The sequence below is a fragment of the Lemur catta genome, chromosome 3 (genome assembly GCF_020740605.2).
Source record: "Lemur catta isolate mLemCat1 chromosome 3, mLemCat1.pri, whole genome shotgun sequence".
Taxonomy (NCBI): domain Eukaryota; kingdom Metazoa; phylum Chordata; class Mammalia; order Primates; family Lemuridae; genus Lemur; species Lemur catta.
Window position 1 is genome coordinate 36,792,848 of NC_059130.1, and position 25,280 is coordinate 36,818,127.

General features: G+C 40.1%; 1 protein-coding gene across 2 annotated transcripts in view; it reads right to left on the reverse strand.

Moving 5' to 3' along the window:
• Positions 1 to 211: 211 nt before the first annotated feature.
• The window catches only part of FAM20B (FAM20B glycosaminoglycan xylosylkinase), a 49,251-nt gene continuing 24,182 nt past the window's right edge, over positions 212 to 25,280 (reverse strand). For both annotated transcript variants that reach the window (XM_045547272.1, XM_045547273.1), the window contains exons 4-8: positions 15,722 to 15,831; positions 6,853 to 7,024; positions 6,452 to 6,643; positions 3,936 to 3,995; positions 212 to 875 (exon numbers count right to left, since the gene is read on the reverse strand). In XM_045547272.1, the coding sequence (XP_045403228.1) occupies positions 644 to 875; positions 3,936 to 3,995; positions 6,452 to 6,643; positions 6,853 to 7,024; positions 15,722 to 15,831 (766 nt within the window). In that variant the 3' untranslated portion in view covers positions 212 to 643. The remainder of the gene's footprint in view (positions 876 to 3,935; positions 3,996 to 6,451; positions 6,644 to 6,852; positions 7,025 to 15,721; positions 15,832 to 25,280) is intronic.

Genomic DNA, 25,280 nt, shown 5'->3' on the forward strand with positions numbered 1-25,280 from the left:
ACTTTTTGGTTAATTTGGACACAACTGTGAGAATGCAGATTTTACTTAGGTACAAAGTCATGTTTGCTTTTTGCATACCTTAAGAACCTAAATACAGGGGAACCTGTTTTTCACTAATTCAACCATCTCCCTGATTCAACCATGTCCCCTCCAGCAGAGTATGCTATTTTGGCTTGATGAAACACAAAGTTTTATTAACTTTCTGATTTGACCAGTCCTGGTTAAAAAAAAAAAAAAAAAAAAAAGACACAAGAGATTGCAAAGTGTTTCCACAAAATCCATAGGTGTGGACAAAGGACTGCAAGGTTCAGCTCAAAACACACACTCCAGAACCAATCCCAGCATTCACCTATCCAAATGTCACACCTCTGTTTGTCCTTTGGCATGGGAATTAGGACCAAGTGACTATGATACCCACTGCTGAGGAGGTCAGGTGACTCAGCGGGAACATCTCCGTGCTCTGAAACTTGCAGTCTTTGCTTTAGCTTCTGCTACAGAAAACACCAAAGACATCCAAGGCCACCCTGTTCCCCATCACCAGAACTTGCTGCTGGCCATTTACAATCCCTCTCATACCATTTGGATTGATTGTGCTGTTTCTCTATCTTTGTAAAAAGAAGTTTCACTTATTTTGTGTTGAGAATTACAAGTGGGAGAGAGGCATCCTATCTTCCACCAGCACCGTGTCCATCCCAAACTGGTCAGTACACTGCTTCACAGTGGCCAGGACACTCAGAAGCCGCTGGTCCACGGCATCCAGGTGAGGCTCAGAGAGCACGGGGGAGATGGGGTCATGGGCCATGGCAGATTTTAAGGCGGACCTTAGCACACCATTCTTTAGGTAGTTCAGTCTGTTCCAGGTGGAAACCCGAATGCTGGAAGAAGAAGTTTTAGGACAAGTTACATAAAACCTCTCACTATCAAATGGAGTTTAAAGCCTACTTGGCAGACAAAAGTAAAAAAAAAAAAAAAAAAAATGTAAAATATTTTAACTAAAAAAACCATTTGTTTTAGAATTACCTGTACAATATGAGTGTGGCACATTGCCACGTTTTGATATTTTTTCCTGGGTAATTAGTCAAAGATATATACAAATATTTACACATGTTCAGTGCAGTGCTATTTATAACAGGAAATATGTGAGGCAATCTGAATGTCCAACAATTGGGAAATAGTTAATTATGGCTTAGCCATGCAAGGGATATACCATGCAGTCATTCAGAACTGTTTTGAAAACTTAGTAGCATGGGAAAATGCCCATGCTATAATGCTGAGGGAGAAGGTTGGAGGAAAAATACCTGTTTACTCCAAATTTGTGGGAAAACAAAACATACATACACAATTAGAATGAAGTATGCCACAATGTTAACAGGAGGTATCCTTAGATGTCAATGGGTAATTTTAACTTCCTTTTTCATGTGTTTCTGAATTTTAAAAAATACCTACCACTAATATTAAAAATAGGAAAAAAGTTGGCTGGGTGCGGTGGCTCACACCTGTAATCCTAGCCCTCTGGGAGGCCGAGGCGGGTGGATTGCTCGAGGTCAGGAGTTCGAGACCAGCCTGAGCGAGACCCTGTCTCTACTAAAAATAGAAAGAAATTATATGGACAACTAAAAATATATCTAGAAAAAATTAGCCGGGGATGGTGTTGCATGCCCGTAGTCCCAGCTACTTGGGAGGCTGAGGCAGTAGGATCGCTTAAGCCCAGGAGTTTGAGGTTGTTGTGAGCTAGGCTGACGCCATGGCACTCTAGCCCGGGCAACAGAGCGAGACTGTCTCAAAAAAAAAAAAATAGGAAAAAAGTTATTTTAAGATACTATTTTCCTTAATTATTTCACCAACTGCTATGGTTTGAATGTTCGTCCCCTTCAAAACTCATGTTGAAATTTAATTGCCATTCTAACAGTATTTAGAAGTGGGACCTTTAAGAGCCATTAGGCCACGAGGGCTCTGCAAGAAGGCCCTTGCCAGGTGTCGGCACCTTGATATTGGACTTCCCAGGCTCCAGAACTGTGAGTCAATTAATTTCAGATTATAAATTACCCAGTCTGTGGTATTCAGCTATAGCAGTGCAAAATGGACAAAGACACCAACTAAAGAGGATCTTTTGTTTATCTCAGAAGAAAAGTTCTTACTCTCTATGGGTAAAGTGGAAATTACTAGGTATGCAGAAATGTCTGACAGTAAGAAATGTCTACAACTATTTAGAAGGTAAGGAACAATCTTTGCATAAGCACGGAAGGGATGAACAAGCACAGATGCAGTAGTTTTTTAAGATTCTGAAATATACTACAAATGCCCAGAGCATTAGAGCTTCCCCTGTGTGACTAAGTTATCACTTACTGCCTCAGCTCCAAATTCACTCTTCAATATATGCTCTGCTATAACGGACAAAATTCTTTTAAGCATCTCTCCTCTTAAGCTTTCTTGGTAGGGGGTGCTGGAGGGACATTGCAGGAGGAAGGGGGTTTCTGGATGCTTCTGTGGATCAGTGTGTGTGGAGGTCATCCGATGAGCTCTGCCCCAGCCACCTTCCCAGCAGGTGCGGGCCCTTGGTGACCTTGAAGCCTTAGCCTGGCCTGGTGGTAACGTTCCTGAGGCCCTCAACATGGAAACCAGAGCCTCGAAGGGCATCTGCCCATGCTGGCACCCCAATTCCCTCTGCCCACAATTGTGCCTCACCTGCAGCACACAGGGTTCCTACCGGGTTCCATCTCTCCCTCTGCGCCATGATGCTAGCTGCACACTGCCGGTGCCCCACCTGCACTCTGGAGGGTTGCTCTGGCTTGCTCAGCACCTGCAAACCAGCACCCTTCTCTGCTGTCCAGTGGGGGAACTGCACCTTCTCTACGGAGGTCCAAACTTCAGCCTTGGGGAGAGGATCCCCTCTCCAAGTTTGTCCTTCTTGGGTACTCTCCCTCAGCCCTAGTTTTTTTAAGTCACTCTTGTATTAGAATTTAATAATTCTTTATATTAAATTACCCCTCTTTAACACACAATATCTTTCCTATATCCTTACTAGACCAGACTGATAAAATTATTACCACAAAAATATCTCCTTCAAAGACAAATGCACATATTTTGATTACATGTATCACTGCTTCCCAACATTAATGAAGACAATTAAGGGTTGCCCGGGTAAACTATTACTTTCTGCAGAATTCTGTTGCTATTAAAAAAAGAAAGAAAAGAAAAGAAAAACAGATAGCAGTCTTATGTGATAAGATTCTTTCTGGGAGTTGACTAGTAATAAGTGATGTTCCTGGACTTGCTCTTCTGTGTAGCCATGCAAGGTGGGTCCCAGCTGATCCTTGATGTGTGTGCTTTAAAATTATACCAGGAATGATGATCTGAAAAGGAGCTTTTTGGAGCCCAGTCTTTGTCTCATTTTCTTGACTACTTTTTCAATTTCTTTGTTCTCTAATGTAGAGTTTTTTTTTAAATCAATTATTAAATACTCATGGAAAAAGTTACTTTTGATCCAGAGAATTTCAAAGTGAGTTTTGCAAATCCCAGGTGGTGTGTGGTAGGTGAGTGAGAGAACTTGAAACCACAATCTAAGCCAGGTGCAGCAACTAGGGATACAGATTTTACTAGAGGGTTTTTTTTTTTTTTTTGGCAAGAGGCTGGGGTGTGTGTAGGGGATGATTATATTCTGATATTAAACCAAGCATAGATATGTATTACTGAATAGACTACAAATTTTTATTCACACAAAATTTGAAATGAATTCTGAGCTTTGGGTTACCTGCCTCCGCCTTCCCCTGATCCCCCACCACCTCAGGATCTCCAGGGGTTCTGGGTTGGAAAAGTATGATACGCACTCTTCAGGCACCAGAAAGCTTTAAGGGCAAGAAAGCTGATGCGCTGTTACCTGAGCCTGGAAAGGAAGAAGGCAACACAGGCATGTGCACTTGCTGTGCATGACTTACATGCAACACTGATAGAGAGGGGCAAGAATGCTTCTTTCTTCCAGCGAAGGGTTCCCAAAGCTGAAAATTAAATTAAAACTTAGTGAATTAGGTGGGAGTACCAGTTCCCTTCTTAGTATTAAAGTATCAACAAATTCCATAAGAAGCCCAAATGTGATCCTAGATAATTTCATGCTCCAGCAGCTCAAATCACTTAAATTGAAAACAAGCAGGGCATGACCAGTTAGACATAGGATCCCTAACAGCCTGTACTGAAGTATTTAACAACAAATACTCCTTTATAATAACCCTTTGTCCTGCCAAGATGCTGCAAGGTGCTAGAGCATGACTACAGCAAACATGGTATGGAGTTGACCAACTCCATAGGAGCACTTGAAGACCCCTTAACCTGAAAAGATTTTAAGGCATGGGGAGAGAAATTAAGGCTATTCATATTAGGTTTCCACAAACAAGCAGATGGCCATTACTTGTAAAAAAAAAAATTTATACTTCTTCTACTCCAAAATTACCAATATCCTATTCCTTTACAAATAAGTATATGGACAAATTCAAATTGGAAAAACTGCTCACAGAGGCTGAAGAAACATTGATTCAAAGCAGATGCACAAATGAATTTAGCAGTAATTCAGAGTCAGAAAAGGAGAACTGATTCTAGAAAAACCCTCAATCTTTTACTCTTTGCCCAGAAGCTCACCTTAATAGCTGGACAGTCTGGTAGCTGTTAGTACGGTATAGGTACTCCAGTAATATAAAGTAAAGGCAAATGCTATGGTCTAAATGTTTGTGTCCCCCCTAAATTCATATGTTGACACCTAATCTCCAATGCAATAGTATTAAGAGATGGGGCCTTTGGGAGATAAGTCATGAGAGCAGAGCCCTCATGAATGGGATTAGTGCCCTTATAAAAAAAAAGCCAGAGGAAGCCTGTTTGCCTCTTCTGCCATATGGGGACACATAGAAGGCACTATCTATGAGGAATGGGCCCTAACCAGACACTAAATCTGCTGGCACCTGCATCTTGGACTTTCTAGCCTCTACAACTATGAGCAATATATTTCTGTTGTTTATAAATTATCCAGTCTAAGGTATTGTGTTATAGCAGCCCAACAGCCTACAACAACTACTTTGATATGCATCTAATGTCATGTGTATCATAGTACACTTGCTCATTTTTTAAAAAATGATTATTTTTACAAGAATGGATAAAGATTTTCAGGAACATATAATATTAATAGCAGAATGGCCACTACCTGCTTTGCTGTGATGGGTTGGAAGGAGAGGTAGCATTTGCTGACCTTTCACTTTCTGTGGCTGTCACCATCTTTCACGGGGCATGAGGGGCCTAGTGCTCAGTATAAGATGGCAGCCTTGGCCAGGTGCAGTGGCTCACGCCTATAATCCCAGCACTCTGGGAGGCCAAGGTGGGAAGATCACTTGAGGCCAGGAGTTGGAGACCAGCCCAAGCAAATAGCTAGACCCTATCTCTACTAAAAATAGAAAAATTAGCTGGGTGTCATGGTACGTGCCTGTAGTCCCAGCTGTGGGGGAGGCTGTGGCAGGAGGATCTCTAGAGCCCAGGAGTTTGAGGTTGCAGTGAGCTATGATAACACCTAAGTTATTTGGAGAACACACTCTATTATCATTTTGCACTCTGCATTCTCTATGGTGGCCAGTTTAGTGCCACATGTTTAGTTACACTTCATAAGTGTTTGCTAAACAGAATGCTTCCTTGGAGCCCAGAATTTGCCCAGGCACTAGGTCACTACTGCTAACACTGGTTGCTGGAAATAAGCTAAGACATGGCTCCTTGGCAAAGAGTGCTTGTATAGCATTTGTTAATGAGGCCACCATCTTTTTTTTTTTTTTTTTTTTTTTGAGACAGGGTCTCACTCTGTCACCCTGGGTAGAGTGCAGTGGCGTAATCATAGCTCACAGCAACCTCAAACTCCTGTGTTCAAGCGATCCTCCTGCCCCAGCCTCCTGAGTAGCTGGTACTACAGGTGTGTACTACAATGCCCAGCTAATTTTTCTATTTTTTAGTAGAGATGGGGTCTCACTGTTGATCAGGCTGGTCTTGAACTCCTGAGTTCAAACAATCCTCCCATCTGGGATCCCAGTATGTTAGGATTACAGGAATGAGCCACCACACCTGGCCCTCCATGATTCACTAAATGTGTATTTCTCAAAATTCTAAACATCATAGCCAAGAATGAATGATTTAGGTAGTAACAAACTAAAGGCCTTGGTTTACAGTTATCTCTGAAGAGGCTTACAGAGTCTTCAACTCCTTGAAAGAACCACTTTTCCATTTTTTAAAGTCCTGAGATCCCTATGGGTGGAAGGAAGGATGGGTGCCAACAGCAAAGGCCCCAAATGGAAAAAAGAACACCTTCTATCAATTGTGTGTTGGATGTTTTCCAGGATACCCAAGAAAATGTCCTTCTTTTATACACAGAAACCTTTTATACACAGTGAGCTAGTGTGCTCACTGACAAAGACAGTCCTGCTGGTCCTACCTTTTGGCATTATCAAGAAGAATGAGCATACTAGCGCCTTCATCATCTTGAAAGCTCTCATAGTGATGGCGGTCAGCATTGCCGATCAGGTAGTCAAAGACAGCTGTGTCAATAATGTCTAAGAGGCGTGGGCCAGAGTCATAAGGGGATGTTTTCTTCACAGCGTCACAGTAGCTCTCATCATACTCCCACCTGGAGGCAAGCAGCATCGCCAGGGTTATTGAGTGCCAACACTGTACCTGGCACTGTTAAAACAAAGAGAAGACAGAGTTCCTACCTAGCAGGTTTGCCCCGACCCCATGGTTCTTTTTACTCTTGGACAGAACTACTGGCTCCTATACAAGGTTGGCACCTGGTCAGGCACAGGGGAGAATTAACTAGTGGCTCACAGGGGCATTTACCTGGCCAATTTGCCTTCTCGGTAAGTCCTGCCCCACGGGTGTCGGTGTTTCTGCAGAGGCCACACATCTGGAAGCCAAAGCGTGACAGACCCCTCCATTGTGTCTCCATCAGCACAAGCTGGCTCTGTTTCTCGGCAGTAGTAACACTTCCCATAGAAACAAGTATTGTTTCCTAAAGGACAGAAAGAAGCCAGACATACTTAAGGAAAAAAATGACAACTCCAAATTCTCCTCTAAACAATGTAGAAGAGAGCAGCTAAGTAAACAGACACTGTGAAAACAAAGATCCTGAAATTACTGTATTTCAAACATTTATGTTCTGTATAGGTAATAAAAGCACATAGTATAAAAAAATTCAAAAGGCACAAAAGGATATATACTAAAAAGTAAGTCTCCCTCTCCTGCATCCCTTACACTTGGTCTCTCTCTCAGGAGTCAACTACCATCACAAGTATCTTTCTGAACTCACTTTAATTAAAGGAAAATAATATCCTCCTCTTCTTCATCAGGGCTGAGACTTTGGCCAAAGTACTCAGAAAGGGTGGGAAGGGGCATGTACTGGGCCAACTGTGGCCAGAGTTTGGTTATATACGTGGGTAGGGGAATGGGGGGAGTTGAGCAAATAAGTAGATAGAGGACATAACAGGAACCAGGCCTCTCACAAATGGAGAAGTGAGTTAAACATATAGAAAGGGAGAAGGCCAGAATAAATCCTGTGGTGCTGAATTAGAATTAGAGATACTGGTTTGAACTCAGGGTTTTAATACAGACACACAGATACAGTACATAGACATACATACACTTCTTACCTCAGTCTGTCAAGAGAACCTGGAAACAATGACACCCAGGTAGAAATCAGCATACCTAGCATCCACGTATTAGTTTCTAAATACCATTTTAATACTACATTAAAAGGAACCAGGGCTCCTTGAAGAAACAGCTGACTCCAGGGCTGGGGCAGGGAAGGTATTAGACGACCCTGGATCACAGTGTTATGCCAATTGTAAGGAAGTGCTCAGAGAATGATGAGACAATTCCAAAATGATATAGGAGCTAGTCTGTAGGAGTTTCCACTGGCCAAATCTGGGACAGTTTGAGCATCAACGTAAATAATACTAGTAACAAATTATAACTCTGAGCAAATTAAGTCTGTGAGTTCATAGTGATATAAATAAATAAATGTATATGTAGGGGAAGTTCTACCCTTCAATGGAATGACAACTAATAAGTCTAGAAGCAACGATAGAGTTAAAAAATCACCATTTAGCAACTGTCATAATTGATTCAGACAAATATTATCAATAAATCCTAAAAATGGTCAGTGAAAATGTGATAAGGAATGGAATATTTACATAGGCCTAGAGTATCTCCTTACAAAGTACTTAGTAATGACTTATTAGTAAATGCAAAATACTTATTAACTTTATACTGAAGAAACCTTACAGACACTCATCATCTTAATCAAGTGATAAAAATTAACGTCACCAGCAATGGGACATATCAATAAATGTGCATCATGTACCTGTTGATATGATGCATAAAAAGCAACACAATATCACTTCTCTGGTATTCCTGCCAAAATTTCTAAATGAAGAAGAAACATCAGACAAACCCAAATTAAGAGGTATTTTATAAAGTAACTGCCCTGCACTCTTTAACAACGTCAACGTCATATAACACAAGGAGAGTGAAGAATTATTAAAAGACTGATAGAGGCTAAAAAGAAAAAAAAAAAAACACGGAATACAACATGTGATCTGATCCTAGACTGAATCCTGGGTTGACACAGGGGATTACAGAGACAAGTGTCAAAATCTGAATAGGGTCTATGGATTGGATGGTGACATTGGGTCAATGTTAATCCCTTGATTTTGATGGTTGAATGTGATTGTGTAGGAGAGTGTCCTGATAGTTGAGAAATACTCACTGAAGTTTTAAGGAAGCATTAAATGGAATAATGGGACATTCATGTCTACAATCTATTCTCAGATGGTTCAAAAGTATTAAGAAGTGAGGGATCTGGGGAACTCTGGACTATTTCTGCAACTTTTATGTAAATCTAAAATTATTTCAAAATAGAAAGTTTAGAAAATAAAAAATGTAAAAGGCAAGTAATGTTTACTGCCCTTGCCCCCATGAACTACAGCCATAAAGAAACTAATTTCCTACACCTATAAAAACCTCACCTACTCCTTTAATGGCTGTTTATGTTCTCATGTATGTGGTATGTGTGTTCTTGAGGAGACAAAATAACATTCAAAGTTCTAGTATTTCCAACCTCTGGCATAGTCAATACATAGTAAAATAGAAACTAATCAACTATACTTATTCCCACAAAGCTGATTATATCATTCTGTTTTACCTTAAAAAATTTTCTAGATAAAAAAGATTTGAATGAAGGATATACAACCTTTATAATGTTTATAATTTTAAAAATATAAAATTATAAATGTAACTTGATTGCATCAGAAATATCAGCAGATCTTTTAGAGTGTAACTAGACAAAATTTTAAAGCTCTTAATGAAAAATAAACAAGAACTGCTAAAAAACTCTCAAAATAAGAGCCAAGAGAGGGACTGTTTTGGACAGATATCAAAATATATGATAAGGCCCCAACAATTAAAACAAGATAGACCAAGTCACGAATAGAGATAATGTCCAATGGAAAGAATACAAAGTCCAGAAACTGAAGCACATACAAATGAAAATTTATTGCAGTGGAAAAAAGATGAACTCCTTAGTAAGTGCTATTGAGACAACTGATAGCCATCTGGAAAAAAATAAATAGCTGGAGCCATATTTCATTCCACATACCACGATAAATTCCAACTATATCACAAATTTAAATGTGGAAAAAAACTATGAAAGTACTAAAAGGAAATAAGGCAGAATTCTTCCATAACCTCAGAGTGAGTAAGGCTAAATATGATTCAAAATCAGAAAAACAAAAATTTCTACAAGGCAAAAAAATCATAAGCAAAGTAAAAATAAATGAAAAAATTGGGAAAGAATATTTACATCTCATATCACAAAGGAGTAGGTATGAGCTCCTATAAATTGATAAGGCCAATGACATAGCAAAAAAAGAGCAAAGGATATGAAAAGACAGTTAACAAAAAATACAAATGGCTCTTAAATAAAAAGATGCTACATATGAAACAGACAAAAAACAAAAGTTTGATAATACCTTGTTGGAGAAGCTGCAGGGAAGAGGCACTCTCATCTATTAATCCTGAGAATATAAACTGGTTAAACATGTATGTAGAATAATGTGGTCATACCTGTCAAAATTTACAATGTACGTGCCCTTTGACCTAGCACTTCCATTTTCAGAAATATTTGCTCATGTGTGAAGTAATTACATACAAGGTAATTCTGGGAAACACTGGTTGTAAAAACAAAATACTGGGACATTTAAGTTCAATAAGGGACTGGTTAAATGAATTACGGTAGATCCACAGAATGGAACACTTTGTAGCTGATAAAAGAATGAAAAAGCTCTTCATATGTGCTATAGAAAGATTTCTAAGATATATTATGTAAAAAGAATAAGATGTAGAAGTATGTATAGTGTGCCACATGTATAAAATAGAGTTAAAAATATATATTCATATTTCAAACAAAAAAGACATAAAGAAATTACTACTAGAGGTTACCACTGGGAGGAAGGGAAAGGAAATGCTTGGATGGGAGGAAAACTTTTCACTGAATTTCACTGAATTTTGAATTGTGTGAATGTATTACTAATTCAAAAAATTTAAAAAAACAAAACACTGCTTGGTATAGGAAACCTGTTACCTTCGGCATAAAATCCAAACTTTTTGAGTTTGGTAAATAAGACCCTTCATAACTTGAAGGGAGTACGGTGTATTGGTTAAGAGTTTGGGGTCAGGTTACTAGGGTTAAAATGTAGACTACTTTCGTCAGGAGACTGCAAGACTGTGGGCATGTAATTTCATCTCTCCACACTTCCTCTGTAAAGTGAAGACAGTTACAACACCTCCACATGGGGCTGTGAAAAGTCAATGAGACAGTCTATGGCAATGCTCAGCACAGTGCCTGACACGTTGTCAGAGACCAATCAATGCCAGCTATTTACCATTACTAATATGGCTCAATCTACCTTTCCAGACTTCAATATCCCTGCTTTATTGCCATGAGCCTGGAGCTCTGAATCTTTGACTATTTCCTGGATATGCGAAACTTCAAAAACGGGTTTTCTGATCACTGTCACCATGTCTTCCTTGGGTAAACTGTCGATTGTGATAAAAATCTATGTCTCCAGCCCAGACTTCTCTCCTAAACTGCAGACTTTAGCTCCTAAATAACTATTTGACATTTACTTCTGGATGTTTCTGTCAAGGAAACAAAATATCCAAAATTCATTCTCTACCTCTGCTTTATGTCCCCCAAGGCTCCTTTCCCTACATTCCTGACAGTTAACAGCTTTATTATTCACTTAGAGTTTCTAATCCAGAAACCTGGGAGTCATTCTTAATTTTTCCCCCCCTCTCTCAATTTTCCCTCCCAGCCCAAATGTTCAACAAATTCTTTCCATTCCAATTTTCAATATCTCTTAAATCTTTCTATTCCCTGTCCCTGCTTCCTACCTTTCTTTCTTTTTTTAGAGATAGAGTCTTGCTCTGTCACCCAGGCTAGAATCCACTGGCACAATCATAGTTCACTGCAGTCTGGAACTCCTGAACTCAAGTGATCCTCCTGTCTCAGCCTCCTGAGTAGCGGGGACTACAGGCGTGTACCACCACACCTGGCTAATTTTTCATTCTTCATACAAACAGGGTCTTGCTATGTTACCCAGGCTGGTCTTGAACTCCTGGCCTCAAGTGATCCCCCTCCTGCCTTGGCCCCGCAAAGTGCTGGGATTACAGGCATGAGCCACCATGCCTGGCCCCCGTCTCTGCTTTGGTTTTGCCTCTTATTACATATGAATGTAATATGCTCTCAGCTCCTGATTCTCCCCTTCCTGATTCATCTTCTACAATGCTATCACAATTAGTTTTATAAATTCAAATCTGACTTTTCCATGTTCAAACCCTTTTAATGGCCTCCAAGTGCCTAGAGAGAAAATCTCCATTCCTCAGCATGATACACAGGCCCTTCAGTGACACTGTCCTGACCAACTGCCTTGCTCACTTGCCAGCCCCCCACACACCCTTTCCTTCTGCTAGACTATACAGTCTCCAGAGCCTGTCATGCTCTTCTCTCGCTTCTTGTCACCCTTGACTGTGCTCTGTCCTCCACCTGGAAGAGGGTTAACTGATGTAAGCTGGGTGGGAACAAAATTACATCTTTATTTTCACTAACCTCCATCTTCAAATTAGCATTTCCTCCAATTATGATGACAGGGAACAAAACATGATATTAGTATTACTCATGCCTTTGTCATTAAAAGAAATCACAGATTTTTCATATTAGCATTGTTGCAGATATCTCAAAATACCTTTTATATTCATAGTTGGAAATTATCATAGTGACTAGATTTCTGATAGATCTCATTTATCTGTTAATAACAAAGCGCATGTTACTGAATTACAAATTTGCTTTTTGTAATTTTTTATATCACAATTATACTTCAATATTATTGGTTTCATGTATAAGTCTATGTCTCCAACTCCTGACCTCAAGTAATCCTCCTCCCTTGGCCTCACAGAGTGCTAGGATTACAGGTGTGAGCTACTGCACCCAGCATAGGTATTTTAATTTATTTAAACATCTTTTTGAGAAAGGATCCAGATATATCTTCAGACTGCCAAAGGAGTCCATAGTACAAAAAAAGTTAAGAGTCCAAACCTACAATGTTCTTTCCCACTGTTTCTACCTGGGGACTGCTATTATCCCTTTAACACTTGGTTAAAATATCACCTTCACCAATTAACTATTACCCTGGCCCTAACTTCTAGGCTACCTCCCCAGCCCCCAACAGTCCATAGGCCCTTTGTACATGTCTGGCTCCCCTGTTAGACAAAGGTTCTTGAAGGCAGAAAGGTCATTCCGTTCTGTATATTTAGCTCTTGGCTCAGAGCCTGTCACACAGAAGTGAAATAAAGTTTTGTTGAATAAATGAATATAAAAGTATATAAGCAGATGAAAGATTTTAGACTCTTAAAACCTGGGTTTGAATCCTGGCTAACAATCAGTAGCTTTGTGACTTTGGGAAAGTCATTTAACCCTTCTAAACCTCCTTTCTCTGGAATGAAATGTGGGTAACATCTCCCCTACTTATTGCACTCTACTGCTAAGAGGATCAAATAAAGTAACAGCATGAAAGTGCTTTGTCAAGTTGCAAGGGCTACACAGAATGTAGCCATTATTATACTGACTTATCTAGTAATAGCAATACATAAAAAAAAATTGTGTCAAGAGAATGAAAAAGCCACACACTGAGAGAAAATATTTGCAAAAGACACACCTGATAAAGGACTGATATCCAAAATATACAAAGAACTCTTAAAACTCAACAAGAAAACAATAACCTAATCTAAAAATGGGCCAAAGACATGAACTGATAACTCATCAAAAAAAGATAGATGGCAAATGAACATATGAAAATATGCTCTACTTCATATGGCATCAGGGAAATGCAAATTAATACAATGAGACACTACTATACACCTATTAGAATGGCCAAAATCCAGAATATGATACCATCAAATGCTGCCGAGGGTGAGGAGAGGAACTCTCATTCATTGCTGGTGGGAATACAGAACAGTACAGCCATTTTGGAAGACAGTTTGCCAGTTTCTTATAAAACTAAAAATACTCCTACCATACAATCCAGCAATCACACTCCTCAGTATGTACCCCAAAGAGCTGAAAACCTATGTCTATACAGAAACCTGCACTTAGATGTTTACTGCAGCTTTATTCACACCAACTCTTGGCAGCAATCAAGATGCCCTTTAATAGGTGAATGGATAAATAAACTATGGTACATCCAATGGAATATTATTCAGCAATAAAAAGAAATGATCTATCAAGCCATGAAAAGACATGTAGAAACCTTAAATGTATATATTACTAAATTAAAGAAGCCCATCGGAAAAGGCTATGTACTATGATTCCAACTATATGACATTCTGAAAAAGGCAAAATGTGGAGACAGTAAAAAGACCAATGATTGCCAGGGGATTAGGGAAAGGAATAGAGAGGGATGAATTGGTAGAGCACAGAGGACTTTTAGGCCAGTGAAAATACTGTGTGTGATACTCTAGTGATGTATACATGCCATTATATATATTTGTCCAAACCCACAGAATGTGCAACATCAACAATGAATCCTAGCATAAACTATGGATCCTAAGTGATTATGATGTGTCAATGTAGGTTCATCAGTTATAACAACTGTACCACTCTGATGTGTGATGTTTATGGTGGGGGAGGCTATGCATGTGTGGCAGCAGCAGGTATTTGGGAAATCTCTATACCTTCCTATCAATTTTGTTGTGAATCTAAAACTGATCTAAAAAAATAAAGTCTGAAAAACACAACAACAAGAAGGCTGTGCTAAGGTCAATCCATTATTAAAAAATCTCACTTCCAGCCAAATCCTTCCACCTGCCCTATGCTGGGGGGTATCAGAAGCTCATCATTCCCCAGATACTCCAATCCTGTATCACTTTCAGGTCCTTATGCCCTTGTTCCCATTATTACTTCCTGTTATTCTGCCCCATGCCCTTTCCTCTTTGCTGCCTGGATAATTCATACTGATTCTTCAATACTCAGTCCAAGTGTTAATAACCTCCTTCACAAATCCTTTTCTGGCCTCTCTCTTCCCCACAGTTCATACTATGTACGAGAGTTAACCTGTGAGTCTCTGAAGAGCTGGGACCCTGGCTTATTCCTGACCTCCCCCTCTCTCTATCCCAGCACCCACCAAGAATTCATGTTTGCTGAGCATAAAATTGAACAACCAAAGGTGATTAGAAAATATCTGAAACAAATTAGTGATACTGTATGCTTTTGGTTATCTGTAACAAAAGCATAGCCCAACCCTTTAGAAGTTTAAATTCTGAACAATCAATCTGTCACAAGTCCTTTAAATATTCAGTTTTACCTCCTTTTAAATGTAAATACATTCACTCTACCAAAAAGCAAGGTGAAGTTCATCTTGCAATGCAATGTCTGTTTCAGTAGTCATACCATAATGCAGAGCACCATGTCACTGAAAACAGTCACCATGAAGAAGCTGAAACAAGAGACCACAGCACCTCTGAATTCTTCCCAGTCTCATCATTCCCACAAGGAAAACAGAAGTGAGAATTTTATCTCAGATCTCTCACCGCAGAGTGAGACTAGAGGAACCATAGCCAGTTCCATGCACAATGAGTTATAGGCTAACCCCTGCAGAGTAGTAGGAGGCAGTGGTGATCTTCCAGGCACAAATACAACCCTACAAGGATATTTCTGACCCTCTTACAGAGTTGCTTTAAGATTTCCTCAATTCTAAGGACACAGGAGAAAGTTCCTAAGAAAGCATATGTACATGAAAAAACCACCAAGCCAATGATATACAAACAATAACCAATTTGGGCCTAATTAAGAGTTTGAGAGTTAGATGTAAGACCAAGCAGAAGGAAATAAAGTTATTCCCTGTTTTCGCTATCAGTAAACGACCTCACTTTCTACTTCACAGACACAACAGAGTGAGCACTGGGGAAAACTTGCAATTTCCTGCCATCTACCTCTAAATCCATTTTCATGAGTAACCTGAGAACAGGTTTATCTGATTTGCTTTTATATTTCCTTGACTTCTTCAATTCCTAAAAGTTATGAACCAGCTTGCTCAATGATACCCCATTTAACTTATTAACTATTCCCCTATCTAAATGTCCTCTGTAATCTTCTTACCTACAGTTAGGAAGGTGCTCAACAGCTGCTCCGTGGCAACAGGCTTGATCTCCGTTCGCAGATTAACAAATCTGCCAACCACCAAGGGGGCTCGGCGGAAACTTAGAATCCTGGTTTGGAAAGTTGAAGAACAGAAGAGAAAAATCTTTGGGGTGCATTTTAAATAACCGTCTCAAACATTATGGTTAAACATGGTAAATGTGTAAAAACCGGTTTTGTAGCTAGGTAGATAAATCTCATTTTTTAAAGGAACATATATTAAGGAATTTAATGTCAAGATGCATGTAATTTAGCATACACTCCAGCAAAAAGGATAAGGCAAATCTGGCAAAATGTGAACAACTGTTAAATCTAGGAGTGGGCATATGGGTTCATTATACCATGCTCTCCACTTTCATTAGAAATTTTTAATAAGCAAAATTAAAAATAAATTTTAAAGCATTAGGAAAAAAACTGGGCCTAAACTCATACAGGGCTTCAAAGCATTGGATAAAATAGCACATTGACAAAAAACTATGCAGATTAATCTAAAAGGATAAACCCACAGGATAACTCATATATAGTCACATATGAAGATCTAATAATCAAAAAGGACTGCATTTCAGGCCTGTAATCCTAGCACTCTGGGAGGCTGAGAAGGGCTGATTGTTTGAGCTCAGGAGTTCGAGACCAGCCTGAACAAGAGCGAGACCCCGTCTCTACTAAAAATAGAAAGAAATGATATGGACAGAGGGAAGATGGCGGAGTGGAGGTGACCTCCTGGATTTGTGCTCCCAGAGAGGAAGGCATGGATCTCAACCTGCCACAACGCTAGAGGATCGCTCCCCCGCAGGAACGGCGGTGTGAACCCACGGAGAATCAGCGTGGGACACAGAGAACAAGAAAAAACAGAGGCCAGTGGGAAATCAGACCGAGATAATTTGGAGAGTGCGGGACGGAAAACAGACAGCGGAGTGCCAGACGGCTGTACCCGCCTCACCCATGAGTGAGGCGGGTTCAGCCCCACAGCAAAGCGGCTTGTTCTCCCCACCGACCTCCACACCCACTCAATCAGGGATCTGACTGAAATTGGTGCAGAATCACTACGGGAGACGCGGAGCTCCGAGGACAGGTGACATAAGCGGGAAGGAGCTTAGACTCTGGGGGGTTTCCATGGCCACATAACACTTAAAGGAACAGGTGCCGAGCTGCGCTGAGGCGAGGGACTGCGATCGTGAAATATTAAAGCGGGTTTTTTTTTTTTTCTCTTTTTCTTCTTCGGCGGCCCCCTGGCCGGGGAGCTGCTGTGGGCTCTGGCGCCTGCCGAGCTCTGAACATTCCCCCCCAGCGCCAGCGACCGGTGGGCGCGCCGTTATCATCTTGGGTCCCACAGCGTAGCCGCTGCGGATCCATAGGGGGCCGCGCGGGTCCCCGCGCACCTCCCTTTTTTAGTCCGTGACCCCACACCAAGAGCTGTGGCTCTGTGTAAACTCTGTGGATGGGAGACATCAGCGGGAAAGAGCTAAGACTCTTGGTCGCGGAATAACAGGCTTGTTTTTTTTTTTTCTCTCTTTTTCTTTTACTTTTTATTCATATTGGTTTTTTAAAATATTATTATTTATTATTATTAGTGTTTTTTTTTTTCTTTTCTCCTTTTCGGTGGCCCTCTAGCCCGGGAGCTACTGTATACTCCTGAGCTCTCCAGGCCCCCAGCTCTGGTTCCTACCGGACCCTGAACATTCCCCCCCAGTGCCGGTGATCTGCGGGTGGGCAGCCGCCATTGTGGGGTCCAAGGCCTAGCTCCTGCAGAGCCATAGGGTGCCAGGTGGCTCCCCAGGGGGCTCCATCCCCTGGTCCATGGACCCTCTCCAGGTCCCCTTCCCAGGTGTGAACACTGAGTGCTTCCCCAGACGCAAGAGTGTGGAGTCTGGACCTTGGGGACATTGGGACAGGGTAGACTTTTGCCTGTGGGAGCTGCAGCAGCTGGGGCACTGAGTGAGCGAGGGCACCGCCTCCTCCTCCTAGCCAGTGTCTTTCCTGCGGAAAGAGACAGAAACCACACATCTAGAGGAAGAACCAAAAGACAGGGGAAAAAAATGAGAGAGAGAAACTTTCTGCTTGCAAATAGTGTGAATCCTGCCTGCTAACTGAAAGTCCACAACACATTGACTTAACTTGCCAAACCGGTCTTAGGTCAAGCCAATTCTCTGGGGGGTGGACCCATCAGAAGCAGTCCCCAAACTGAGATAGAAAAAACTCTAAACAACACACAATAGTCTCCCCCTCTGGATAAAGGAAGCAACATACCTAGATTGTTTCACAGCCTAAGAACAGAGCACAAGGCGTGCCGTTAGCCAGACTAAAGGTGTGAGAAAAGATCTAAGGATAGATCCAGATGGGAAGGGCTCAGCGGAAAAATATGGGGAGCACAAAAAAACAAACGGAAACCTCACCCCCAAAGAGAAATACCAGCTCCCCTCCAATTGGAACAAACCAGATTCAAAATACCAACATATTACCGGAAGAATTTCAGTTATGGATTATAAATAAGCTGAATAATATACAAGAAAAAAAGGATAACCAACACAAAGAAACCACAAAAAAAATCCAGGATTTGGAAGAAAAATTCACTAAGGAAATTGAAATATTGAAGAAAAACCAAACTGAACTCCTAGAAATGAAGAATTTATTCAGGGAGCTACAAAACACAGTAGAAAGTCTCAAGAACAGGGTAGATCAAACAGAAGAATGAATCTCAGAGATTGAAGATAACTCTTTCCAATTAAATAAGTCAGTCACAGAGATAGAGCAAAGAAATAAGAAAAAAGATCAGAGTCTACAAGAAATGTGGGATTATGTGAAGAAGCCTAAAGTGAGAGTTATCGGCATCCCTGAGGGTGAAGAAGATAATAAGCAAGGGCTGGATACACTATTTGAAGACATAATAGAGGAAAATTTCCCAGGCCTTGCCATAACTCTAGATATACAGGTTCAAGAAGCTCAAAGAACCCCTGGTAGATTCATGGCAAATAGGAAAACACCACGCCACGTAGTCGTCAGACTGAACAAAATATGCACCAAAGAGACCCTTCTTCGAGCTGTAAGGAGAAAGAAACAAGTAACATACAAAGGGAGGCCCATTAGAATTAGGACAGATTTCTCAACTGAAACTTTACAAGCAAGAAGAAGTTGGGGCCCCATTCTCACTCTTCTGAAACAGAATAATGCCCAGCCTAGAATCTTGTACCCAGCTAAGCTAAGCTTTCTATATGAAGGAGAAATTAAGACATTCTCAGATAAACAAGGACTGAGGGAATTCACCAAGACAAGACCAGCCCTCCAAGAAGTACTCAAAAGAGAGTTATACACGGATCAGCACAACAAAGACCCATGAATGTGAAACTATCTAAGAGCTAAAGATCAAATTGCAGCCACCAAAATGGCTCAAGAGAGAAAACATAGCAATGAAGTTCTACCCAACAATATGAACAGAAATCTGTCCCACTTATCAGTTCTCTCAATAAATGTCAATGGCCTGAATTCCCCACTCAAGAGACATAGACTGGGCCAATGGATAAAAAAACACAAACCAAGTATCTGCTGTCTTCAGGAAACTCACCTAACCTACAAAGATGCATTTAGACTGAAAATAAAAGGATGGAAATTCATATTTCAAGCAAACGGTAGCCAAAAGAAAGCTGGTGTGGCAGTTTTAATTTCCAATAACTTAGTCTTTAAACCAACAAAAGTAATAAAAGACAAAGACGGTTACTACATACTGGTGAAAGGCACAATTCAACAAGAAGACATAACCATACTTAATATATATGCACCCAACCTAGGCGCACCCAGATTCACAAAGCAGACCCTACTTGATCTGAACCAAATGATAGACAACAATACTGCAATAGCTGGAGACTTTAACACCCCACTGACAGCACAGGACAGATCCTCCAAACAGAAAATAAGCAAAGAAATAGTAGACTTAAACAGAATGCTAGAACAAATGGGCCTGACTGACATCTACAGGACATTCTACCCGAAATCCACTGAATATACATTCTTCTCATCAGCTCACGGGACATTCTCTAAGATTGACCATATCCTAGTACATAAAGCATGTCTTAAAAAATTTTAAAAAATACAAATCATACCATGCATCTTCTCAGATCACAGTGGAATAAAAGTAATAATGAACCCTAACAGAAACTCTCATTCCTACTCAAAGTCATGGAAGCTAAACAACCTTCTCCTGAACAACTATTTTGTAAAGGAAGAAATCCAGTCAGAAATCAAAACATTCTTTGAATAAATGACAAAGGAGACACAACTTATCAAAATCTATGGGACACAGCTAAAGCAGTCCTGAGAGAAAAATTCATTTCCATAAATGCCTATTTCAAAAAGACAGAAAACTTACAAATAGACAACTTAATGAATAGACTCAAAGAGCTGGAGAAAGAAGAACAGACTGACCCCAAACCCAGCAGAAGGAGAGAAATTATTAAGATCAAATCAGAATTAAATGAAAAGGACAACAAAAATATGATAAGGGAAATTAATAAAACAAAAAGTTGGTTCTTTGAAAAGATAAACAAAATAGACACACCACTGGCTAGACTAACCAAGAGCAGAAAAGAAAAATCTCTAATAACTTCCATAAGGAACATAAAAGGAGAAATCATGACCGATGCCACAGAGATACATGACATCATCTATGAATTTTACAAAAATCTTTATACACACAAATTGGAAAATGAGGAGGAAATGGACAAATTTTTAGAAACACACAGCCTTCCCAAGCTCAATCCGGAAGAAATAGAATTCCTGAATAGACCAATATCAAGAACTGAAATTGAAACAGCAATAAAAAACCTTCCCAAAAAGAAAAGCCCTGGTCCAGATGGGTTCACACCCGAATTTTACCACACATACAAAGATGAACTGGTGCCCATCCTTCATAAACTATTCTCCAATATCGAGAAGGATGGAATTCTCCCCAACACATTTTACCAAGCCAATATAACATTGATACCAAAACCAGGAAAGGACGCAACAAAAAAAGAAAACTACAGACCAATTTCTCTCATGAACATAGATGCAAAAATTCTCAATAAAATCCTAGCAAATCATATCCAAGTGCTTATTAAAAACATAATTCATCACGACCAAGTAGGCTTCATCCCAGAGATGCAGGAGTGGTTCAACATACGAAAATCTAAAAATGTAATTCACCACATAAATAGAAGCAAAAATAAAGACCATATGATCCTCTCAATAGATGCAGAAAAAGCATTTGACAAAATGCAACACCCTTTTATGATAAGAATGCTTAATAAAATAGGCATAAATGGGACCTACCTAAAAATGATACAAGCCATATATGACAAACCCACAGCCAACATCATACTGAACGGGGAAAAATTGAAAGCATTCCCACTCAGAACTGGAACAAGACAAGGCTGCCCACTGTCCCCATTACTTTTCAACATAGTATTGAAAGTCCTTGCGAGAGCTATCAGGCAAGAGAGCATAATCAAGGGTGTCCAAATAGGGACAGAAGAGATCAAACTCTCACTCTTCGCTGATGATATGATGTTGTATCTGGAAAACCCCAAGGACTCAACCAAGAGACTCCTGGAATTAATTAATGAATTCAGTAAAGTCTCAGGTTACAAAATCAATACACACAAATCAGAGGCATTCATATATGCCAATAACATTCAATCGGAGAACCAAATTAAGGACTCAATACCCTTCAAATGAGCAACAAAGAAAATAAAATATCTAGGAATATATTTAACTAAAGAGGTAAAGGACCTCTGTAGAGAGAACTATGAAACACTAAGGAAGGAAATTGCAGAACACGTAAATAGGTGGAAAACCATACCATGCTCGTGGATTGGAAGAATCAACATTGTTAAAATGTCTATACTACCCAAAGTAATCTACAGATTCAATGCAATTCCTATTAAATTACCAACATCATTTTTCACAGACTTAGAAAATATAATTATACACTTTGTATGGAATCAGAGAAGACCCTGTATAGCAAAAGCAATTTTAAGCAATAAAAACAAAATGGGAGGTATTAATTTGCCAGACTTCAAACTATACTACAAGGCTGTGGGTCTTAAAACTGCCTAGTATTGGCACAAGGGCAGGGACACAGACCAATGGAACAGAACAGAAAATCCAAATATAAAACCATCCTCATATAGCCATCTAATCTTTGACAAAGCAGACAAAAACATACTCTGGGGACAAGAATCCCTATTCAATAAATGGTGCTGGGAAAACTAGATAGCCACATGCAGAAGACTGAAACAGGACCCACAGATTTCGCCTCTCACAAAAATCAAATCACAGTGGATAACAGATTTAAACCTTAAATGGGAAACGATTAGAATTCCAGAAGAAAATGTAGGAAAGACTCTTACAGACATTGGTCTAGGCAAAGAATTTATGAAGAAAACCCCAAAGGCAATCACAGCAAAACAAAAATAAACGAATGGGACCTGATTAAATTGAAAAGCTTCTGCACAGCCAAAGAAACAGTCACATAAATAAACAGACAGCCTACAGAATCGGAAAAAATTTTCGCATACTACACATCAAAGACTGATAACAAGAATCTATTTAGAACTCAGGAAAATTAGCAAGAAAAAATCAAGCAATCCTATCAAAAAGTGGGCAAATGACATTAATAGAAATTTTTCAAAAGAAGATATAAGAATGGCTAACAAACATGAAAAAATGCTCAACATCCCTAATCATCAGGGAAATGCAAATCAAAACCACAATGAGATATCACTTAACTCCGGTGAGAATGGCCTTTATCAAAAAGTCCCAAAACAACACATGTTGGCGTGGATGTGGAGAGACAGGAACACTCATACACTGCTGGTGGGAATGCAAACTAGTGCAACCCCTGTGGAAAGCATCATGGAGATACCTTAAACAGATTCAAGTAGACCTACCATTCGATCCAGCAATCCCATTATTGGGCATCTACCCAGAAGAACAAAAGTCATTCTATAACAAAGACACCTATACCCGAATGTTTATAGTGGCACAATTCACAATCACAAAGATGTGGAAACAACCCAAGTGCCCATCAATCCACGAATGGATTAGTAAACTGTGGTATATGTATACCATGGAGTATTACTCAGCTATAAGAAATAACGGTGATACGACATCTCTTTGGTTCTCCTGGAGAGAGTTGGAACCCATTATATTAAGTGAAGTATCCAAAGAATGGAAAAACAAGCGTCACATGTACTCACCAGAAAATTGGTTTCCCTGATCATCACCTAAATGCACATCAGGGAAGGATACCAATTGGATATCGGACTGAGACGGGGGGTGGGGGGAGGGGATGGATGTATGCCTACATGATGAGTGCGTTGTGCACCGTCTGGGGAATGGTCATGCTTGAAGGTGCTAACTCGGGGAGGTGGGGGCGGGAGGGGATGGAGGTATGACTGCATGGTGTATGCCAGGCGCACTGTCTTGAGAGTGGATGCACCTGGGGCTCTGACTCAGGGGGATGGGCGGGACACGGACAATGTATGTAACCTGAGGTTTTGTGCCCCTATGAAGAGCTGAAATAAAAGAAAAAAAAAGGAAATTATATGGACAGCTAAAAATATATATAGAAAAATTAGCCGGGCATGGTGGCGCATGCCTGTAGTCCCAGCTACTCAGGAGGCTGAAGCAGGAGGATCGCTTAAGCCCAGGAGTTTGAGGTTGCTGTGAGCTAGGCTGACGCCACGGCACTCTAGCCTGGGCAACAGAGTGAGACTCTGTCTCAAAAAAAAAAAAAAAAAAAGTACTACATTATAGGTAAAAACAATCATTTTTAAAAAAATGACATTTCCTGGCTAAAAAATACACACTTACTAAAGCAAAGGTGGAGGGGCAGAATTTGGAACACAGAAAATTTATAATGAAGAAAATAAAGATCACCCATAACTCCACAACCCAGAAGTAACTACAGATACAGACATTTTGGCATACAAGCATGTTTTCTTTTACATGTATATATAAACACACACACTTATGTAAAAACATACAATTGAGAGTATACTGTATGCGCTTCTGTATGCTTTTTACTCATCATTGTGTGCCGAACTTTTCCCCATATCATTTGAAAGCCTTCAAAAATGGTTATGTAATAAATAATTCAGTGTTTAGAGCTGCTGATTCTGTCCTAAACCCAATCTTAGAAAAAGCCACAAAAGCAAGATCAACCGATTTGCCAAAATAACACAAAAATCAAGAGAACCCCCTGAGGCAAGGGAAGGTCGTTAAATCTGAATATAATGGAGAAACAGCAACCCAAAGCAGAAAAGTATCAGGAGCCATGAATGAAAAGAAGGTTAGGAAGTATTTTTTCTCCCCATTAAGCAGCTAGGTTAGCACTGAGTGGCAATATCACAGCGGCACTTGGGCCTGGCTAGGGCAGCAACTTAACAAAAGAGGTCAGGGGATTGGTCAGAGAATATCTTTCAGATTTCGAGGTAAGGAAGGATTTTTAAATATAAGACCTCCAAAGCACAAGTCATAAACTGAAACATTATATTTAATTAACATCAAAAGTAACAATTTCTATACAAAGAATACTTCACTCTTAAGTTAAAAAATAACTAACAACAGTGTCCTGCTGTGAAAAGAGAAACTTTGCCAGTAAATATAGAACAAACTAACAATGAGATACCCTTTACAGATATATTAACAAAAATTAGTATGTTGGGTAATACAAAATATTGGTATGGAAATGAGGGTCTTAATGCCCTGCTGGTATCCAACAAATAGGAAATAGAAAAGGGTTGGGGATGGAGAAACCAGGCAAACAAACAAGGTCTTGGAAAGCCTGATGCTTGTGCACCATTAAGTGAAGCGTAAGACTTATCCAACTCTGCCACTAGGTCTTAAAAGAGGCAATGAAAATTCATGGTATAGTAAACATTGATTTAACCTTTTCCGTATGAATAGATGTTTAGGTTGTAGACCAGTTATTCATTACTGAAAATGCTATAGCTAACATAGTTGTATATGCATCTTTGAATTTTTGATTATTTCCTTAGGGCTGTGGTCCCCAAACCCAGAGGCCATGGACCTGTACTGTCCAAGGCCTGCCAGGAACCAGTGGCGGGTGAGTGGGCTAGCGAAGCCCCACCTGCACTCACAGCTGCTGCCCATCACTCACATCATCACGGAGCCCTGCTGGCGTGAACCCCATTGCAACTGCACATGCAAGGGACCCCAGGCTGCAGCTCCCCGTGAGATTCCAACACCTGATGATCTGAGGTGGAGCTGAGGCAGCGATGCCCCCCACCACCCGGTCCACCTTCCACAAAACCGATCCCTAGTGTCAAAAAAGTTGGGGACCACTGCACTAGGGTACTTTCTAGAAATATCTTAGGTATGTGCCTAAAAAGGTAGTTATTTGTTCAAAGGGTATGAACATTAATTAAAGTTTCTGAGACATAATGCCAGATTTCTTAACAGAAAGACTGAACCAATGAACAATGCCATAAGTAGCATATGAATCTCACTGTCTTTCTGCCGATAA